Genomic DNA, 22679 nt, shown 5'->3' with positions numbered 1-22679 from the left:
ATCAAACCCATGTGGATGTTTCATGAATTATTCAGAAAACTCAGAAACCGCTGCCCACCAACATCCAGAAAACATTTTACAAAAGAGGAGAACCATTAAGACTTAAAAGGAAGAGAGATCTTTAAATGATGAATATTCAGAACCAAATTGAGGGAACGTTGCTTTACTGTGAGAAACCAAAGAATCTAATGCAAATATTTTATTAAAATACAAAACAATTAAAGGCAAGATGTTGAGGAAATGTTATGAAATGTGTTCACTAAGTTTCATAATTCTGTGATCTTCCTTGAATGGTATAAAATGAGCTGTAACTGGTTGTGTTGGCCTGTTTCTTTTGTAATTTTACTGAATTATCAGCTTTGTTAATTAATGTCTCATGAAAGAGGGACACATAATAAACCTGATATCATTCTTCTTTCTGCTTCTTTTCATTCTATATTTGAGGGTTTATGTTTGTCTTTCATTATGAATGAATGAATGATGAATTAAATACATTTAGGATATATTAACAAATAGAAAAATGTCAAAAAATGCTGAAATAAACATGTTTATTCAAGAAATGTTTCAGAGTATGATGACTTTATTTCTGTCTGGATAGAAAACAAGTAATATTCAGTCTATTTTTGAACATGCTCACCTTGTATTAACTCACCTGTGAACACAGTCAAATACTTGAAATACATTTAAAAAAAAGAAAGTGTGTTTGGTATCAGCGGGCCTCTCCGGTGCTGTGAGGCGGGCCGAGTCAGGCAGCAGCTCGGACACCTCGCAGCGGATGTGTCCGGTCAGACCTCCATGGATGGATGTAGCCTGTCGGGGACGAAGCTGAGCGGTTAGCCCGATTTCAGGACACAAACAGGTAAGATTTAGTGCATGTATGTCACCTGGACAATTGGATATATTATAAAAAAACATAAACTCATCTGCCTGTACACATATACGTTTATATACATGTGTGTTTTTATTATATAATTAAGTCTTTTAAACGTTTTTAACGGAAGCTAACCCGAAGCTAGCGGCTCCTCATGCTAACGGCTGTCAGGGAGTGTCCCGCTGACAGCTGACAGCACCAACAATCACAGAAATGTCGATTTTTTAATCACATTTACAGCCGTAAAAATGATTTATTTTGTGGTTTAAACGACCAATAACTAAGTGAAAACCATCAAACAATATTTAATAATCTTTTGTTGTTGGTAATTAAAGCGATATGTTGTGAATATCCATCTTTAATGGGATGACTGGTCGAATTATTCTCGATTAAATGATTTAATCTGCAGTCCAGATCTCCTTCCTCTAATTGTTTCATCCTATTGTGTTAATCTGACGGGTTTAAAATGTCATGTAAGGCTGCAGCCACACCCAAGATGTGATTTATTATGATTAGCACCTGACTGAACAGGTACACATTACATTTATTTACCTTTTTGTATTTGTTATATAAATGACATATAAAACACCTTTCTGGTCAGGGAGGCTGTGGGATGTCTGGATCAGAGGTCTTTGGGTTTTAAACTCACTAGATGGCAACAAATTACAGATTCATCTTTTTTATTTGAAGCCATGAATGTTTTATATAAGATTTGTAAAAATGAGAATGCAGTAAAATTTGTTCTCTTGCACCCTGGAGTGAAATAAAAAGAAGAGCAGACCCGGTTTTCTTTGGATGACCTATTTTCCAGTGTGTGACCATCGAATGAATATCATTAACATGCACTTAGTGGGAGAAGAAAGGCTCAACATAATTACCTAATGTGTTTCCACTTGTGTGAGCAGAATTATTCTTCATTATGAGTTAATGATTTGGGGCGGCAGCGGCTCGGTCTGTAGGGACGATAGGTTCAAGTCCCGTCGCGGACCAAGTCTGGTAGCTGGAGAGGTGCAGGTTCACTTCCTGAGCACTGCACATCCTTGAGCAAGGCACCGACCCCCCCGCTCCCTCATGTGTAACCCCACTCCATGAGTGAATAGGATCCTGTTTGTGCATGTGTGTGAAGAATTTATCAGTCGCAATATGAAAAGTTTAACAGAAATGAAATCAGACGCAACTCTCGATGAGGGATGATTGTAAATCCTTGTCTGACTTTTCCCTCTTTAAAGTTGAGTCCCTGTCGTTCACTTGTTGCCCCCCCCCCCCCCCTCCTCCCATAAACAGATCCCTCTGTCCTGCTGCTCCTGGACAAATTAACATGACCTGCTCAGAAGCGCGTTAGTCTAACCAACAGGGCCGAACCCAGACTTATTAGACTGGGGGGCCCAGCCCATCCCAGACCCTGAGTTATGCAGGGGTGGCCTGAAGTTTTTGTGCAAATAAAAGTAAAAATTACATTTCTTTTGTTGAAGTAAGAAGTGTCCCCTGCTTGTGCTATTTTAATGTGATTGCAGTGAGTAGGGTCAGCAGTAGGGCGTCCCTTCAACATGGTAATTTTGTATAATACTGTGGGCTCATGTTTTTTTTGTATGGGTGGGATATGTATGTATATATGTGTTGTGTTGTGTGTTTGTATGTATGCTGGCTGCTGGGACACCTACATTTCCTTGCTGGGATGAATAAAGTTTATCTTATCTTATCTTATTTTTATCTTAAATAATGTAGATTATCCTGTCTAGTAAACTTAAATTATAATATTTATATAAGACAAGAGAATCCTCTATAAATCCCAAAAACAGGTGAATTTGCATTGTTACAGCAGTCAAGGCAAAAATGAAGATAATCAATAAAAAACAATAATTCATATTTGAAAAAAATATAAATAAGATATAAATCTTACTGATTTCTCTTTTAAAGAATAACTGACTTATCTAACAGATTAATTTCTAATTAAAGCTCTTGTTGTTTGCAGCTCTGAATGAAACTCTCTGCTGTCTGACGTACCTTAAAATTACCTTTCTACCTTCATGACTCCTGACGCAGCATTTTCACACCATCATTCAGCTTTTAACATCATGCACAAATCTTAACACAATCAAACAAATCTTCTGAATCTTAATGAATGCATGCTCACGCTCGTCTTTTACCTCGTCTGTGACTTTGATTTGATCCTCCTGGACCTGTAGACGTCTGAGGTGCAGTCTGTGTGGTGTCACCTCTGTTCCTGCAACCTTCCCGTGCTCTCGCAGCAGCAGCAGACAGCGCTTTGGTTGAGCTGCTGGTGACGCCTCTTTCTCTTCCTATTGTTCCCATTTGCTGTAAAGCTGTAAAGCAGTTCTTTGATATTTTTCTTTTTTTGGCTGTCTGCTGGTTTTCCGGTGAGAGATAAGAGCTACAGCACCCCCTCTTGTGGTTCTGCTTTTGTCATTTGCATAAAAGGGTGCAAAGAGACTGCAGAGGTTTGTTTTTGTCCCTAAACATCCTCAACAGTGTTTCAGTCTCCTAACATGTCTACAAGCTGTTTTCTAGACTTTAATGCACTTTTTGCAGTCAGTGCGGAGGTAAATCTAAACCTTCAGATTGTGTATTTTGTGTCCTGCTCCATGCTTGTTTCTTGAAGCGTTGTAAGTGATGCATTATTTGTAAAGGGAATTACATATGTCCCTCTCTTAAAGGCTGTTTACTCTTGTCCCTGATATCAGCATCCCTCGTCATCCTCTAATCTGAAAGCTTTTCCACTGAAACCCTGCAGCGTTTGCTCCCATTGCAAAAAAAAGATGACAACACAGAAATAGAGAGGACTGAGAGTTAAAAAAAAAAAAAGCCCGAGCCATGCAGTTAGCTGATAAAAGCTGATAAAGGAGAGTTAATCCATGCTCTGTGATGGGCCACAGCATCAGACGGGGCGCGCTAATGCAATGCGCTGGCTCCTGCTTACAGTGTGTGTGTGTGCTGCGTTACAGAGCATCACCTGGGCCTTTTGTGTTCACACACAATGAAAACAGATTGAGCTGAACTGGTTGGCTGTCCCTCTTTTTTTGGTTGGAAAATGCTTACTGCCTGTGCTTTTGTTTTTTAAATTTGAGGGCTAGCATTTCCTCGGATAGTTGACACGTTTAGAAGAAGAATGAAACTATAAACATCCGTCATGTGACTCAGCTGCAGTGTGTAGCTTCAGGATGTCTTTCTTTATCATTATTTTGATGGACTGTATTTGTTTTATGAGTACGGTTAAGCTGCAGAGATACGGACACAGGACAGTGGATAGAGTCAGAAATCAGGGGGAGAGAGAGTGAGGAATGACATGCGGGAAGGTCGGATTCCCGATTAATGGACTACAGCCTCTGTACATGGGGCGTGTACCCTAACCACATGGCCACAGCTGCCCCACAGAGCAAATATTAACTTTGTACCACTTAATTTTGCCTAAATTTGGTGTGTAATTTTGCCTTTCAACAAGAGTCCATCAGACATGAACCCCACAGTGAGCTTGTCACCGTTTTGAGACGGCACCAGCAGTGTGCGCAGAAACAGTTTTACCTGTGCCCACCCACCTAGGACACTTCTGCAGCTGCCTCACAGTTAGGTAGTGAAATCATTTGTCTTTTCAGGACTTAAATGTACGTTTAAAAAGTCTGTAAACAGTCACAAACTCAGAGGTTTGAATGTCTGCATGATGTCAACAAAAGGTCGACATGCATGGGAATCATGACTTGTCAAGTTTTTTTTTAGCAGCTTTTTAAAGAGGCTGATTTGCAGGCTTTAGGACCCAGCGCCTCCATGAGTCTCTAGGCCTACACCTCCCTCCCCTCCTGCAGGAGCCAGCGCAGAGACACTCGCTCTGCAGCAGCAGCCGCTCAGCTGATGCACTCAAAGCGAGCGAGCCGTCTCACTCCTTTGCTCTGCTGTTTTCCTTCTGCCCCGTTCAGTCGGATGGGCTTCGATCGGCATTGAAACTTTTTTTTTTCAAGAGCCAAGATCCTGTCCTGCTGGCTCTTGTTTTTGGGAGCAGCATCAAAGAGGAGGGGGCGGGGAGTGTTTTTTTTTTTTAAGAGAGGCTGTGAGGATGAGGAGAGGGGATGGTGTGATTCTGTAAAGAGACAGAGAGGAAGAGGGAGACGCTCCAGAAGCATCACTGCCCCCCCCCCACCTCCAGACTCCTTCTGTCTGGCCGACGCTCTCCCCGTTTACACACTCCTTCAGGGGAGACTGGAGACTTGTGGGGCGAGCAGGAAACATGTCACAAACCAGGAGGAACACGTACACACGGGTGAGTGTGTTTACGTCCCAGGTTGTGTTTGGAAAGGGGTCGGACTGTGGTGGTTTAAGTTAGTCCTGATCTACGTGGTATTGTTCCTCTCTCTGTCCGATCAATTAGCTTCACTCTGTCACCTCCTGCTTGTCCATTTCACTCTGAAAAGAAGCGGCTTACATCCATTTTTATGCTGCATTCCTGGTGTCTGGATTGTCGCCTCTTTGTTTGCCTCGGATGCCCCCTCAGGGTTATACGTCGCTCCTGCTCTGATCTTCAGGTTCAGACCTCTGAGAAGATGACTCAACTCAACTAAAGACTAAACATTATAAGGCCAACTCAAAATTATTTTCATTTGGATTCATCTGCAGAAGACTTTTACCATCAATCATTCACCTTTGAGGCTGTCTTAAGGTGTCTAAAAGTTTAAGAAATGCTGATTATGGGCCGTGCAAATTAATCGTAAACGCATCGTTATTGCGATGTGAGCATTCACGATGGACACGTGGAAAAATGTTTTCGTTTTAAGAAAGCAATGCTGAGGTTAATAGTGATACCTGCAAACCGTTCTTCATGTTGTCAGAGGAAGGTGAGCTAACCGTCCGCTAACCTCAGATTAATTGGTGGTAAATAAAAACGCTTTGTTTGGATTAGGGAGAAACATATGACAAACACAGATAAACAGTAGATAGACATAAAAACTATGACTTATGGGGTGCTGGTGGCCTAGCGGTTGGTTTGCATGCCTCATGTACAGAGGCTACAGTTCTCAAAGTGGGCAGCCGGTGTCCCACGCTGTCCCAACACTTCATGTCATCATCTCAGTATTGAACGAATGCACATTTCATTTTCTGTTTTACGTTCAGGGTTTAAGACAGAGATATACTTTCTAGGGTCACCTCGTTAAACCAAAGTATTGGGGACCGTTACGCGGCGCTCATGCATGAAGGAAAATGTTGAAGTGAGGACGGTGCTGAGTCGGTGTGTTCTGTCCACCGGTCATGAGTCGTCTGAGCTGATCTGATGTTACTGTTGGTTATCGATATTAATATTATGATGGTTCTGATCGCAGTTTGAAATGATACTAACATCCCGTTGTATATGTCCTGAGGTCTCTGGTGCGCCCTCTAGAGGTTTCTTACAGTAACACACTTGGCAGGGTCAAGTCTGTACACGATTACATTCATGAAGCAGCTGCTTGTGTATGCAAACAACCATGAGGTTAAACAGAAAGTCTTTATTCTCCAGCATTCCTCAGCTTGCTTCTTTGGTCAAACAGTTTTAAAAACCCACCAAGATTTAAATTAAAATCATGAAAAAAGCAAGCTTGAAGAAGCATCTGTTAGACATATTTGCTGGAAGATCGCCCCAAAGATTTATTAAATGATTACAAAGTTTGGCAAATAATGCTGATTCAATAAACAAATCAACGACTCGTTGAAGGACTCATCATTAGAAACTGGATCCATGAGACCCAGAAAATTTCCCGCTTGTCATCCGACTCTGAGTCAGGCCGCGTCCCGCTCATGAGGAGGGATGACATCACAGTGTTTCCTTCAGATCTCAGACAAACTCTTACTTCATGTGAATTATCTTTAAGATGTTACTCTTTGTTATATTTCCTGTGTGACTTAGGAACTTATTTTATTTTTTAGAGCTATACCCTCTTCAGGCCGACGGGTTCCTCCAGCACCCTCAGCCATGCGTAACAGTGCAGTAAATGAGGCGCTATCACTGTTTATATCTCTCTTTTAGTGTTGTCGTCTGCGTGAGCATGCCACTGTTTTAAGAGTAGAGTGGCACTAAATAATTCAACACGTCCTCCTCGGGTCATTTTTCCTGCAGCACATGGCAAACGGGTCAGGGCGGCGATAACAGAACAACACCCAGGGCTCCGTTTACAGTCTGTTAGCCGGAGAAGAGCAGCTGTTTTATGACTTCAGATAAGGTTTGAATTATAAACAACAAGGGACGTTTGATTGCAGAGAGCTGACAGGTGCATCGGAGCCGAGAAGCCGAGCTGCTGCTTCCTGCTTGTGTCAGGAACCTGAAGCGATTTAAAATAGACTTTAAAGCGTGAATAAAAGATTAGAGGACTTGATTGTGTTGAAGGAAATGCTTTGCAAAGAGACTCATGAATGCTGCTAAGAAATGTCTGCTTCCACAGTGGTCATGAATTAAAAGCTAGGTTAATTAGCTTCACGCAATCAGAGGGTTTCAGAGCTGCTACAGACCGAATATCTTAACAGGGATGTTCATAAAAAAAAGCATTTTTGGTTTCATATGCAAGCAAGAAAAAAGAGGAAATGGAGGCTACGAGACGAGGAGCGGATCATTTTGACTTATTTTGATGTTATTTCAAATTGTCGGGAAGTAGCAGACGATTTGTTTCCAGTTCCTCGTCGTGTGTCTGACAACATTTCCTTTAACTTCAGGGTCCTTTCTGCATCATGGAATCCTTTAAAAGAAGCTTTAGAGATAAACCCGTCAAAGCGCCCCCCTTAAGAAGTCTTCTTTAAGCTTCTGTGTAAAAAATTCTCCAGAGTCCATGAATCTCTGATCATTAAAATTCTTGGAGTGATTTTTTCACTCACGTTGACATGAGAGTTGGTCCTGAAACAAAACGCTCTTTATGAAAACACATTCCAACCTTTACTTTGCTTTAAGTCGTACAGATTGTGCAATATAACCGACTGTGTTAGGACGTCGTCTAACCAGACGTCACTTCTTCCCTTTGTTTCACTTTCCTCATTCCTTCTCCAGATGGGTCTGTAGCGGCTATTTCTCTGGAAGAAAATAATCGAAACAAAAGTGAAATCAATCAATAAATCAGCGGCACCATGAAAACTACTTTACTGTAAATTTATTGTGAGCGAACAACTCAGTTCGTCTGTTTGATTAGAGTAGATTTGATCTGATAAGTGGGGACAGTAAAGCCAGTTAATGGTAATTCATTGTCCCTTTTGTGAATGCACTAGTGTTGTAACCGAGACCAGAGTGCTCTGAGACCGAGACAAGACCAAAACATTTAGGGGTCAGGACCGAGACCAAGACCAACTGGGGGATAGAAAACAAATTATGAATGAATTGAAGTTATTCATTGTTTTAGAAAAGAGGCGTTTTGCTTCTCATCTCAGTAATGACGTTAACATAGCCAATCAGTGGTGGTTTAGATTTTTTTATCAGGAGTCCGCCCAGTCTGAGATCCAAACAACGCCGAGCCTGGACTAAGACCTTCAAAAAGTGGTTAACACTAGAATGCACACAAACTTCATGCCACCCCTGCATTTCAGGTCCCCCACTTCGGCAACCCCAGTAAAGAAAAGTCTGTATTCTTCAACCCTGCTTTTGAGTGCACACATTTACCAAATGGTAAATATTACAAATGAAGAATTTCATGCCTTCCTCTTGGAGTGGTGAAGGATCATGTTGACTGATAGGGGGAAACACTGGAGTTACTAAAATGTCCCCCCTTAGGTTGTCAACAGTTTTGACCCTCAGAAATGTCCTCTCATGATCCCTCGTAAAGAGCACAGAGTTCCTGCAGTGGAGGAGTCAGACGAGTACCTTTAAGATCATCTCTGTGTTGCTGCTGTGCGTCTGTTTTGGTTCTGTGGAGGGTTGTTTCTGTGTCGTTGAAGTCAAACAGCAGCAGTGTGTGTTTACAGCGAGCTCAAGGAGAGTCTGTGTTCTCGCTCAGTGTAATAATATCTGCTCCTCTCTCTCTCTCTCTCTCTCTCTCTCTCTCTCTCTCTCTCTCTCTCTCTCTCTGCTTGTCTGCTGAGTCACCGTCACTTCTAGGACAGCACACTGTAAATTGGGTTATGGAGGATTATTTGATTATGAAATATTGCAGCTTTACTACGAGCCCATGGGCTTTTTGTTGTCCGCACATCAGAGCGGCTGTATGACAACTCACTTAGTTTGTTGCTGTTGATAAACACAAACATTTCTGTGCTCGGTGCTGTTGTAGCTTGTAGTTGACATTTAGTGAGAGCAGGATAAGACATGCTTTTGTTAGTGTGGTCTGCACACCTCAGTGGGTCAGAAAGACCCTGTTGGTGCTTTCACACCTGCACAAAACTCCTGAAAAACGCCTTGAAATATCCAGGGTGAGCTGCATGTGTGAACGCAAACAGAAGAATTGTACCTGGAATTTTTTTAGTTTAGAGAACATCCTGCAGAGAAACAACATGTTAGAATTTAACTTCCCTAAAGTTGGGGAACTTGTGACTCAGATTTTAAAGAAGAATGGTTAAATTTGGAGAGGGAGTGATGTCCTTTATTCCAAAATATTTACCACGCTTAAAGGAGCAGTATGTAACTCTGACACCTAGTGTTTAAAATGGGTACTGCAGTCTAAATTCTAAACATCATAGAGATCTGTCTCCCCCCCCCCTCCTCTCTAGAGTGAATGCTCACTCAGGTCACCATGTGGTGGACTCTGAAGCTTCAGTGTTTATCCAGCTCTGCATGGGTCTGTAAACCTTTCTGTGTTCTAACCTCTCTCCATTTTTCAAAAGCATCTCCAATATTGATCCTAGTTTGAGCACGTTTCTGCTCGTGGAGCTTATTAGAAACATGCAGAGGCTTTTTAGGTCGGGTACAATCACTTCTATCTGAACCACTTCTCTTGACCGCTTCCATCGCTGCAACACCTGTTGACCTGATAACTGCTCTCATATCTGACAAACCGAGGGGCGTCCAAAACGGCCTGTGTGGGGGGGTCTTAAAAGCGCCTACCTTCTCTGGTCCAAACAAATCCAGAGCATTCAGGAGCAGAATCTAAAGTTAGAAGGAGGACATACTGGCTGCTGCATTTTAATTATTCCCCCTTAAATGAAGACAAATAAAACTAAAATCAGTCGTTTTGATGTTGATGTAACTCCCTGTTTTAACTTTTGTTTCCCTGTCCTTCCCCTGCAGACCACCAGCAGCGGCAGCAGCAGGATGAGCTCAGACGGGGGCGGGCGGCCCGTCAAAGTGGGCTCCCTGGTGGAGGTGATTGGAAAAGGGCAGCGCGGTACGGTGGCCTACATCGGCAACACGCTGTTTGCCTCTGGAAAATGGGTGGGAGTCATCCTGGACGAGGCCAAGGGCAAGAACGACGGCACGGTGCAGGGCAAACGCTACTTCACCTGCGAGGAGAATCGCGGGATATTTGTGAGACAGTCCCAGGTAAACAGATACACAGATACCTTTTCCTTTTTTCTAGAAAGCAGAGGATGATGTCAGCACAGTTTTGTAAGATGTTTGAGATTTTGTTTTTCTTTGACTCACCGGGCTCGTGTGGGGGTTGATGTTTTTCTCCGCTCTCCTCTGGGTGTCAGACTTCTTACTGCTGCAGGCTGCGTTCTCTGTTTTCTCATACAACAAAAAAGATTTTCTTCTTTACAGAAAAATACTGCAGAGTGCGCCCCTGTGTGTTACAGAGATCATAGATTATTTAAAGTATGGTGGCCTGGAGGGGACAGACATTCATACTTATAGGAAAAAGGATAAAATATTAGAGTTCCCTTTCTTTTGTCAGAGCTTAAATTTCATCAACATCATCAAAATCATCATCACTAACCGTCTCTTTCTGTCTTTCTGTCCCCGTCTCAGATCCAGCTGGTCGACGATGGCGCAGACACGACGTCTCCGGAGACACCTGAGGCCGGCACCGGCAAGGTTCCAAAACGAGGTACAAACACGTTCAGACTGTTATAGTTCATCTTTTGCAATTATTATCCATCAGTTTGGAGACTTACAGGTACATTATGATGCGTTCAAGGTCAGCTCAGTAAAATGACTATCAGGTAAAAAAAAAGGTAAATAAAATGTTGTCATGATGTGTTCAAATGTAATACTGAGAATAAGAAACTTAAAGGTTCTATATGTAACTTTTTACATTTATAAATCGTTTTTTATCGCCCCTTAATAAGCGAACGGTTAACTGATGTGAAAAAGTAGATGTTCACTGTGCCAGAGAGCCTAGCGATTATGTTCCGTGCCCCTTGTACAGAGGCTAGAGTCCTCATCGTCGGCAGTGGGTTTGAATCTGACCTCTGTCTTTTCCTACATGTCACCCCCCCCCCCCCCCCCCCAACACTTCCTGTTCTCTTCAGCTGTCCGATCTGAAAAAAGGCAAAATTGTCCCTAAACTACAACTTAAAAATGTATGATCCATGTCTCCTGTGTTAACCACCTGTTAGAGACAGTTAATCATGTTGACTCGCTCCGGGATTATTGAGGGACTTTAAACCTCGTAAAAAAAAGATAAACATTCATTTTAATAAAACGTTTGAGTCTCACTTTCTTTGTTTATCTTTTTTATCTCTGCAGAGATCCTGGAGACGTCCAAGTCCGCTAAACTGGTGAGTCAGAAAACACACCTGAGATCATGAAGTTTCTCTGCAGGAAACCAGAAGCGCACACACACACACACACACACACACACACACACACACACACACACACATACACACACACACACACACACACATCGCTAACCGTGGCATTTCGTCAACAAAAGCTCTCCATGAAGCAGATTGATATTTATATTTGAGCATATTTGCAAATAAATCTCAGTCATTTGGATCGATAAAATGCTGCAGATTAATTATTAAGCAGGTGACCAAAAATCTCCTCAGTGGTTTGTTTGATTTTTGCTTAAAAAAAAGCTGAAAATCAGAAACTTACAGAAGAATTAATTAAGTATAAAAATGCATATTGAGGAAATGAAATGGAGCACATGTTGTCATTTTTTGTAATACAATAATAAAAAGATCATAAAATAAACAATATGTTTTTAATTAATTTAAATAAACGCTCTGGTTCTGTTGGACAAACTGAACTTTAACACATGAAGTCTCCTTCAGGTTCAGCTTCCAAATCTGACCAGCAGAGGGCGATACTTACTCATAAAAACACTCGCTGCTGATTCTCTTCCACAAGGAACCAAAAAGAAGAGCTCAGCTGAGATCAGTTCAACCCTAAAGTCCATTACCTCAAGCAGCAGCAGACAGAGACTCTGATGATTGGCACATTTCTTAATTCATTTAACCCTTCTCATGTCATCTCAAACTGAAAATATTTTAGGGGTTTATTTTCTCTGAAGCATTATTTAATGTTGCAGCCTCAAACTGATTGTCTAGGCTTTAAAAAATGAACAAAGGAAGGAGAAAGAGGTGTGGTGTGTTTAAAGCACAATGTAATGACTTAAAACTGAAATATTTAAACGTGCATTTGCAAACACATTGACCTGAGGTGAGGCATGAACGTAAACGACAGGAATGAGATGCACAAACAGCTTTATTATCATCTCTTAAGACGTATTTTAACCACATTCTTCACTACAGACAGACGAGAGATGAACACATTTGTTAGATCTCTTGTGTGCATGTTAATTAGTATATAATATTGTTTTATTCCACTGAGCTCAACATCTGTGCAGATAATGAAGAAGTGTGTCTGTTGCGTCATCATTTCCTCGTTCACAACTGAAAATAAAAATAAATTTCATTCACACTTTCGACACATTTGAATGAAGTTTGTGTGAAAAAGGAACAAAGTGAGAATGAAGACACGGCTGTGTGAAACATATGCAGTGATGAATTGATTCCTCCTCCCACAAAGATCACCACGGTCCCCGTCACCTCCAGCATGCCTCTGACAAACTCTTTAACCTCCACCCTCCTTCCCTCCCTCCTCCCTCCTTCCCTCCCTCCTCCCTCCTATCCTCACCTCCTCACCGCCTTCCCCTTCTTTTCCTTCGACCACGCAGCGAGGACTGAAGCCTAAAAAGGTGTTGCATGTTTCTCTAAACCTGGTACAGTGGTAATGTTATGTCGATGACCGTAGTAACCATGGTAACCGTGGCTCTGGATGGCCTTGCTGCTGCTGCTGCATGGCAACAGGGCCCTCATCAACTTTCATGTACCCACGATCCCCTGCCCGCCTCACTTCATCGTCCATCATTGATGTTGTTGCAGCCGCTTTGTGTCTCTCTGAGTGAAAAATGGAAGTGAGAGGGTGACCCCTGTCTGCCTGAGTGCCACGCCCACTTCTTGTCTGTCACGTCACCTCGCCATTCTCTGTGCTGCGTTCTGTTTGTGTCTGCTCTGTGGCTCATGATGTGTGTGTGTGTGTGTGTGTGTCTGCTGTCTGTGCTTTTTAAGCATGTTGAAGTCGCAGTGGATTCATCCTGTTAGCTGTCGTCTTTCTGAGCGGTGTTAGACGACCGCCGCAAGGAACCGCTCTCTCTTTAAGGCCCCTCCCCCTCCCCAGGTGCTCATTTTATTCTGATTTACCAACTCTCTGGAAGTCTACCGTGGGCGGAACCAAACCCCCAGGAAGTGCACTGACCGTTTGAGCAAATTTGACATGGTGGCTGAACCTGGTATTGCAGCGATTGGAACCAAAAATGATTTTTCCCATAAGCTTACATCGAGAAAGAGACGTCTGTAGATCAACGGATACAGATGTTTCATGCAACACTGAGCAAACGGGGCTCCACCTAACCGTTCTATAATACCTCCATGGGCAGAACGCTGCAGGGCTGCCAGGGGAGGGTTGCTCTCCAGAGCTGGGAGCAGAGAGCCTATCTTAAGCCTGACTTTCACTGCAGGATAATCGGGCCAATTTGAGGTCTGATTCTTCCTTTCCCGACAATTGCGGGGACGTTCCCGACTCAAGTAAAATCCTGAAGTCTGTGATGTGATTTTCACACCTTGTAGTGTGAGCACTCAAGCTACTCAATCACAGTAATGAGAGTAAGAGTAGTTTGTTACTCATCACCACCAAAGCACGTGATGTTGAGCCACCAGGGGATTCTCGTCGGCTCAGACAGGCCGATGCTCTTTAACTGCTCTGAGTCAGACGTGCAGGTGTTCCTTTCTCTGCTGCCGGTTTGAAAATGTCAAGCTGTGACTTTGAGGTGAAACCGACCTCCCTCCTGCAAAGATCAAACCTGCACAGAATCGATTTCCTGTCAGCTCCGGTCTACTTTATCGTCTCTGCGCTCTGCATCTTCTCTTCAGCGGGTGGACTTCGAGGATCAGGAGTTCAGCTCAGGCTCGAGCAGCAGGATTAAAAATCTCTGTTTTGTTTGTAGATGTCGGTTCATATCTATCTTAGGATGTCGCATTTCCCCGGAAACCTCAACGAAGATATTCTTTGTGTCGGGAAAAAGCTGAAATATTTGCCTCTTGAGTGCAGTGGAGTGGATATATGAAGTATCAGGAAATGTAGATCTCCATGTAAAGAACCTAAATATACTATCTTCAATATGTTTCTACATGGACGACTGACAGTTGTAGGAGAGTAAGACAGATCTGGTTTACTGATTACATGACTTTACCACCACTGAGCTTCCAACATGCCTGTGTGTGGTGGGATATTGATTTATGTTTCAAGTGACGTCTGTAGCCTCATTTCATCACACACACACACACACACACACACACACACACACACACACACACACACACACACACACACACACACACACACACACACACACACATTCATCTTTGTGTTCTTCAAGCTAAGCATGTTAGCTCGGTCAGGCCACTGCCCGGACACATAAAAGATTTAAACTTATTAAGTTATGTTGTAGAAAAAAACTCTCCTTGGAAAATGTTAAAGGAAGGAAGACCGGGAAGGTTGCAGCCTTACCCGGGGGATAAAAATGAAACTACAAATAAAATGGAGTTATTCCTTCTTTTAGAAAGAGGCGTTTTCCTTCTGATCTCAGTAAAGACGTTGAAAAATAGGCGATCAGTGGTGGTCTTGATTTAAAATCTGGAGTCCGCCCAGTCAGAGACCGAGACAAGGCCGAGGAGAAATGCTTTCCATTCTTTTTTAATTTTAATTTTAATTTTTTTATTATAGTAACACCCAATAGACAAACAAAAACACAAGAGGTACACTTCACCTCTCCATAAAGCCAGGACAAAACTAAACACAGTAAAACAAAGGAAAAACAAAGAAAAGAAACAAAACAAAGGAAAAACAAACAAAACAAATCAAAAACAAACAAAAAATAAAAATAAAAAAGCAAGACCTTTCCCGCCTCCATCAACCATCAAACCAGAAATGCGTTTGATTCTGAGACGAGATGGAGACCTTCAAAAAGTGGTCTTAAGATAATCACCAATTTCAACCACTACAACACTAGCTACGAGTTGCTGGTGGCGCAGTGATTGGTGCGCGCCTCATGTACGGAGGCTTTGGTCCTCGAAGCGGGCGACCCAGGTTCGAGGCCGGCCTGTGGCTCATTTCCCGCATGTCGTTCCCCACTCTCTCTCTCTCCCTTATTTCCAACTATCCACTGTCCTCTATTAAAGGCATAAAAAGCCCCAAAAATAAATAAATCTACGTCACTAGCTACGCCGCAGTGCGCGACATACAGTGGTGTGTCGATCTCTGTTTTAACACGTGGAGCCGGGGCTAACGGTTGGAGAGGACGGTGTTCAAATTCTAACTGAATCAATCAATCATTATCTGTAAATGTTTTCTGGAGACGCTTTACTAAAGAGCAGGAAGAAGACCTAAGTCTTTGTTATGATGCAAAAGAAAAATGGGATAGCAGGAGACGGGGTTAGATGCAGGAAGGATTTCTCCTCTGTATTCCTCGCCTTCCTCGCCGCTGAGGTCGGAGGTCGGAGCAGGCCGTGGGTGGGCGTCGGGGACGTTAGGTGGTCGTATCACCTGATCACCTCGCTGAAGGTTGGGGGAGCTCCGTCTACTCCAGAGGCTTCTGCTGCCGGGGCGAGGCCTCCTGGGCTGTCCCGTCAGTGTGAACACAGAGCTCAGAACAACAAACCCAGAGGGAGTTTGACTTCACTCTCTTCTCTTTAAGGTGATAAAAATATATTTACGTAGGATATATTGAGCATGTGTCATTTTAAACCTTTAAGAGGTAATAATAATAAGATACTCTGAGTTTTGTCTTTGGAGATGTACTTCCATTGGATGACGAGGCATGAGGCATAACGGTGACATTGCAGAACAAGGTAGCCGTGTTGTGTTCTGCTGTGTTTACGCTTCCTGGACAGTAATTTTATCTGCTCTTTGTCCGGCTTGGAGGCTGCAGAGACAGCAAACCCCCCCCCCCCCCCCCCCCCCCCGATGCCTGTGTGCTGTGGGGAGCAGGAACTTGATCCACCTCCACCCTTCTCATCCTCTCTCTCTCTCTCTCACATCTCTTTGGCTTTGCACGTCCTCTGAGATGCAGCAGCACTTAGGGTTTGTGTGCGGTGAGGAAGTGAGTTTAATATTTTAAAAGGACAGATTTCCCTCGGCTGCTCTGTAATGGATACTCTTAAACAGATTTCCTTTGAGCCGCCTGTAGTCTGAAATTCTGCTTCTCTCTCTCTCATGATAAACTATTTTCTTCCATCAAATCCTTACAACCATCCCCCCTTGTTGACGGTGACAGAACACGTTTATTTACCGCAGCCTCCACAGTTTAGCTTAAAGCACCTCTGCCAGCTCTCGTGCCCACAATGTGGAAGTATTTCAGGTTTAAAGCTTGCAGCTAATCACAGTGTATCCTCGTTGAATTAATCCTCTTACATCCCTCTCTCCTCCTGCTAGCTGTTGGTGCAGAGACAAAGATTAGTGCAGCTGAGGAAGATACTACGATTGCTTCTCAAAAGGCTCTGGGCTGTTTCGGGAGTTTTTGACCTATTAAATCACTTTTCACAAAGAAAGACTTCTTCTTTTAAGAAGAATTTACATCTAAAGCTGCAGTTTTTGAGTCTTAATTCCAGTTGAAGGTTATTTTAACTTTGCAAGGATTGTTCCTCCTCGTGTTCTCCTTTATTAGAACGATAAACCAGCAAAAGGAAATAAGACTTTAAGGAAAGGGCAGAATGAGACTGTAGATATAAGTAGACGTTAAGTGATTTTTTCCATAAACTTTGTATCAACATTAGCCTGATTGCAGGTTATTTTTGATGCATATGTTATAGATTATCATAATTGTGAGAAAAGAGATGTCTGCTGCTTATGTGGAACATTTGAATCCTTAATTGGGTCAGTATTAAAGGTCACATATTCTTTAAAATCCTCTTCTCCATGTTCCTCTAACTCTAACATGTGTCTCTAGTCTGTCTACAAACCCCCCAATGATGAGAAAAGTCCATCCTCTCCGTCTTCTGCCTGCTCCACGTCTCCAGAAAATGTGTGCTCAAACAGGCCGTTTGGAGATTTTCCCTTCATGACATCACAAAGGGCAGTAGCCCCTCCCCCAGGTGGGTGACACTCCCACAGCTAGGTGTTTGCTCTGCCCTCTGAGTCTGCCTTCTCACCGTAAACAATAGGACATAGAGGGGTTTATAGACATGATCAAGTACAGGATCAGAGTGGATTTAGAACAAGAAACTTCACACACATGTTTTTAGGAACAACCTGAAGAAGAGGAGGATATGTGACCTTTAAACTAACCAGCTGGCCACGTTAATACAAGGTTAAAATTGTGTTTACAATTTGATTTAGCAGACACTTTTGTCTATGTCAAACAATATCTGTAATTTGTGATGCAGATCAGGTGCAGGTTTCCTCGTCGTTATTGTCTCGTCTTAATGAGCCCATAGGACGTCTCTGTGAGTGTTGCTAGGAGACAGGAGAGGCTTGCATCAACGCCACACCACAGTCTCACCCAACCCTCCTGCCCCTCCTCCCTGTCTGTCTGTCGGATGTGCTGATGAGTGGGTGGGCGGCATGGAGGGAGGAGGGTGCACAGTGATGTAATGCAGGCGCAGGGCATTGGCTGGGCTGAGGAATCACAATAAGCAGAGGGGGAGAAAAGGGGGGGGGACCGGGAGGGAGGAGACGAAGGTTAAGGGAGGCGAGGCGTCTCCTCTGAGCAGTTGCACGTCGAAGGCTCGCAGCGGCAGCATGTCAGAGTCGTAGTCGAGCAGAACGGAAAGGGAGGTGCTGATCGAGGGGCTCCGGGAAAATGGATTATGAGAGGAGCTGAGAAGGAGGACAAAAAGGAGGACGACAGCAGGAGGAAGGGACCGGCAGAGGCGGGGAGGGACGGAGAGGGGGGGGGGGGGAGAGCCTGGGAGAAAAATATCGCTGCGGCCATTTGCACCACTGCGGCTTCCCGGCCTGAGCAGCTGCTTGTTTGACTGTTTGTCCTGCTGAAGCCGGCGTCTGTGGATCGAGCATCTCTGCCCTCTTTTATCTCCTTCCTCTGTGTGTGTGTGTGTGTGTGTGTTCCTCTGTGACTGTGTTGTGTGTGTCTTCTTCTCTTGCAAATATGATGAGACAGACTCCTGCACCCCGGAAGGTACAGAACTCCGTACGATTGTCTTTACCTGTTGGGGATTTTCTTGCTGTTGTCTCCATGCTTTTGTTGTTGTTTTTTGAGCTGCTTGGAAGTTTCCTCATTTCACTTATCGTGGGAATTGCCCTATTTTTAGTCTCTCCTGTGATAATTGATATTCCTAGCGTGGAAGTAGAAGAGATCCTGCAGCTCATTTGATCTTTTTGGAGTTTATTTCCCTTCAGTATTGTATTTTTTTTGCCAACTCACACTGTCTCTCCTGCAGAATTATTTCTTTCCTTTACATGTTTGTGCAGAAGCTCCTCTGTCATCTTTTAATTTAGCCTCATCATGCTGAACGTTTTTTTTATGAGGTCAGTGTTTCATCCATCAGGGGAGAATCAGATGATTGCACTCTTAGGTTAGCATGTGGAACAAACAGTGTAGTTATAGTACAGCTTGTCCTGCTAGCGACGGCACGACACTGTGGCTTAGGACGGCTGTCAGCTCTGATTGTGGTACAGCTGTTAGCTCAAAGCTAATTTCTGCTGAATGGTCCGGCTCTAATCCAATAAAGGAACGATAACCAGGCAGAGGGACGGCCGAGCTGGAGCAGAAGCAAAGAGAGAGAGAGAGAGAGAGAGAGAGAGAGAGAATAATGGATAAGAAGAGGTTAAGTGAACGAGAAGTGGAGGACTTCAGGTCGACTGCACAGACCTGATTTTATTTATTTAAATATTTAAAAACTGTGAGAAAAAAACATAAAATCCTTTTAGTTTCTGTCATGACTTTCTTTAGGTTACTACCTAAATGTCCTCGTTTTTCTATATGTATTTATATTTTATCGGCCAATAAATCCCTCAATTTCTGTGATACCATTAATGAGACAATATGATACGATGTGGTTGTGTTTGGTACAGAATGGTAAGGCACGACCACTACGAAGCAGAGCTATCACATACAAATGATCTTTGATTACACGGCTACTTTCTCAGAAAATCAAGTTTGAAACAAACAACTAATTCAGTTTTTTTTCTACAACTGTAGTTACTTGTAAATTTAAAAACCAGAGAAAAACATCTTTCTGCAGTTTTATCTCTTTTAAGTAAATTTATAAAACTGTAGTTTAGATAATCTCCCCATTTTGTCAGGATGTTTTTTTTATCTTTCTTTCTTTATGCAACTTCTCTAAAGCAGTTCAGTTAAAAGCATCCAGATTTGCAGAAGTAATCAGCTGTACACAAAGTGAGGATGTTTCCCAGCTCGCTCCTCCATCCAGCTGTGCTGCACGTCCGAAACACGCAACACGACCCGATAACAAGCTATTACCCCGGCGCTGTCTGCAGCGTGACAGAGCGGTACAACAGAACTGGGCTCCTTTCTGTCCCCGGAGACACAATGCAGTCATTTAGGTCACAGCGGCCGTACCAGCCACAGTGTCGGAGGGTTTTTATGATCACATGGGTGAGATGAGATGAGGCCCCAGAGATCAGAGAGGACAGGAGAGAAAACAAGCCGATGTGTCGGGATGTGACGAGGAGACATGGTGCGACTTTTCAGAGCAGAGAAATAAACCTTCCTAAGTTTTTATTGTTGTTACATCATCTTCTCTTTTGACCCTTTTGTCTGTGATCTGTTTAATATGCCTTGAATCTCACTAACCCTGGATGTTTGTTTCCTTCCCTCCTCTCCTCCTCTCCTCTCCTTTGACCTTTGTTCCTCCTCCTCAGACCACGGCCAGAAGGCCCAAGGTGAGCCCGCTCCTCAAAGTCTTCCGGGGCTTCACATTTCTGTGTGTGTGTGTGTGTGCGTGCGTGCGTGCGTGCGTGCGTGCGTGCGTGCGTGCGTGCGTGCGTGCGTGTGTGAGCGTTGACAACACGTGTGTGACATTACATCACCGGACATGATTCACAGTCATCAGAGGGATCACCTTTGGGTTGAAAGCATCTTTATTCTTTTGCTTAGATGAACATATTTTATTTCTGTTCTTCCATTTTCACGTCTTTTTGTTGATGTTTAAAACACAAATCGTCGTCCCGTCTCCACCACGTCTTGGTTTCCTTCGCCGCCGTAGCGGGGGGGAAGTTACTGCTTTAGTTTCTAAGTTGCACATCAGTTTGAATCATTTTTAAGACTCTGGTATATTTGAGTGTTTTTTTCTCATCATTTGTTTCCGTTCGGTTTTCCCACAGCAGCCCAGCCGGACTGCGGGCACGGCTGGAAAGGGCGCCGCGTCGGGCTCGGCCTCGGCCTCTGCCGGGGAGATGAGCAGCAGCGAGCCCAGCACGCCGGCACAGACTCCTCTGGCGGCTCCCGTCATCCCCACCCTCCACTCGCCAGGAAACCTTCCAGCTCCTGGCCCCAGCAAGGTCAGAACCTCAAACTGGTTTCTTCCTGGTCGGGGTGAAACTCGTCTTACTCTCTTTTCAACTCTGCACGTCTGAATCAATCACAGTATCACCAGTTCTTACTGCTGAGCGTGCAGCTTAAAGACCATTTTGTGTTTGTACTCAGTGATATCGAGTTTAGTGAGCGGGTCCAACATGTTTGATCTCACAGGAAACAAACTAACAGCTGCTATTTCATAACTCACTTAAGAACCTGAGTTTTGTGTCTGGTAGAAGGATTTAGTTGGACTGAAGATGACTTTAGTGAAACTTTAGCGTCTGACCTGCGGACCAATCAGAGACGTTTTAGGACTCTGTGCTTTAGCCGAGTTAAACGAGAGGTGACATCTTCTGCGCTATAGCTCCTATAAATATACACGTTTCTCTACACAGCTGTCACTTTGTGTTTGTGTCGTCAGAGAGCTATAAAAATAATAATCTGGAATGAGCCAGAGGCCTTCACATGTTTTTCACTACACACTGAGAAACCTGAGTCCATGAAATACATGTTTGGTACTCATAATGAGCACCATTTTTTCTTAAAATAATCCATCTTTGTTTTCATAACATTTTAATTACGGCACGACCGATGTGGAACTTTTGATGCCGATAGCGACATAGAGAAAAATTAACAAAGAAACAAAGAAAATCCGTCATCTGTATGAGTTTGTAAGTCTGTAAAAACTTCAACCAATGTCTGCCACGAGGTACCAATCTGATGAACCAATCACACGCCTCCCTGTCTCCCCGCTCGCTCTCTACCTCTTGACGCTCTAGCTCACACTTAAAGCTCGTAACCGATGACTTTAGGAGTTTAAACTGTGAGTTTACTGACCGCTGAATGAGACACTTCTGGAGGGACGGCGCTCATGCATGTAAGTGAAGGGGGCGTGGCTTATGAGGGAGCACAGAGGGGAGGGGGGTGCAGACACAGCACTGAGGGAATGCTCCTTTCAAAATCATGCTAGTTTTTGGATAATTACCAACCCTGACTTTAACCACTTCACCTCGTCTGCTGCAGAAGAAGAAAAAAGAGAATCAGCTGCTTCTCAGAAATGAGACAAAGTCATAAAGTGATTCAATCTGCAGCATGTGGTGAATTAATCCCCATAAAGTGGTTTAATGTTTGAGACTTTAACATTTTGTAAAAGTTCTGTTGGACTTCATAAACCTGATCCGTGTTTTACCCCCTCAGGATGACGTCACTGTGGAGACACAGGTGCAGTAAAGCGGTGTGATGTGATGTGACGCTTTTTTTTTTCAGCGCTTGAAACCGGAGTGTTGTTTTTCTCACACTAACACGATAACAAGCTGTCAGGAGTGTGAAGCTTGCTCTTTAATTGGTGTGTGAGGCGGCGCCGTCTCAACTCACAGAAAGTGTCTGCAGGATTGAATTACCATCTCCTGCTGTGGTGTGTGTGTGTGTGTGTGTGTGTGTGTGTGTGTGTGTGTGTGTGTGTGTGTGTGTGTGTGTGTGTGTGTGTGTGTGTGTGTGTGTGTGTGTGTGTGTGTGTGTGTGTGTGTGTGTGTGTGTGTGTGTGTGTGTGTGTGTGTGTGTGTGTGTGTGTGTGTGTGTGTGTGTGTGTGTGTGTGTGTGTGTGTGTGTGTGTGTGACTCCCTGCTCTCTACAGGTTGATTCGCTGCATGGAAAGTGAAATAAAAGCATAAAAACAGTTCTGTCACCTTAGAGAGGAAACCGAACACCTGACGCTTCACTTTTAAGATTCACTGAAGAAAATCATTTGAGAAGGAACATCTGAAGACTTGAATTAATGTGTTTATTCAAAGTATCTTTCATCAGAATATTTTAGAAACATATCAAATCTCTCCTCTTGTCCTCAGATGTTACAAGGCTTCTGGAGGTTCATAGATTTGCTCTGATTCCAGCAGGTCAGGGGGAGCTGGGCTGGG

General features: G+C 43.5%; 1 protein-coding gene across 8 annotated transcripts in view; it reads left to right on the top strand.

Annotated features, from left to right (window-relative positions):
- The first annotated feature begins 730 nt into the window (after positions 1–730).
- Positions 731–22679, top strand: part of dctn1b (dynactin 1b) — a 38967-nt gene continuing 17018 nt past the window's right edge. The window contains exons 1-8 of one of the 8 annotated variants that reach the window (XM_065966399.1): positions 731–859; positions 10050–10301; positions 10728–10806; positions 11448–11479; positions 12889–12933; positions 18388–18405; positions 20112–20132; positions 20574–20750. In XM_065966399.1, the coding sequence (XP_065822471.1) occupies positions 10074–10301; positions 10728–10806; positions 11448–11479; positions 12889–12933; positions 18388–18405; positions 20112–20132; positions 20574–20750 (600 nt within the window). In that variant the 5' untranslated portion in view covers positions 731–859; positions 10050–10073. Of the gene's footprint in view, positions 860–4765; positions 5142–10049; positions 10302–10727; positions 10807–11447; positions 11480–12888; positions 12934–18387; positions 18406–19904; positions 19928–20111; positions 20133–20573; positions 20751–22679 lie in introns of those variants that run through there. The other 7 variants (XM_065966403.1, XM_020658254.3, XM_065966397.1 and 4 more) reach the window with 7 other exon arrangements.

The sequence above is a fragment of the Labrus bergylta genome, chromosome 18, assembly GCF_963930695.1.
Source record: "Labrus bergylta chromosome 18, fLabBer1.1, whole genome shotgun sequence".
Taxonomy (NCBI): Eukaryota; Metazoa; Chordata; class Actinopteri; order Labriformes; family Labridae; genus Labrus; species Labrus bergylta.
This window is presented reverse-complemented; position numbering and strand designations above follow the sequence as displayed.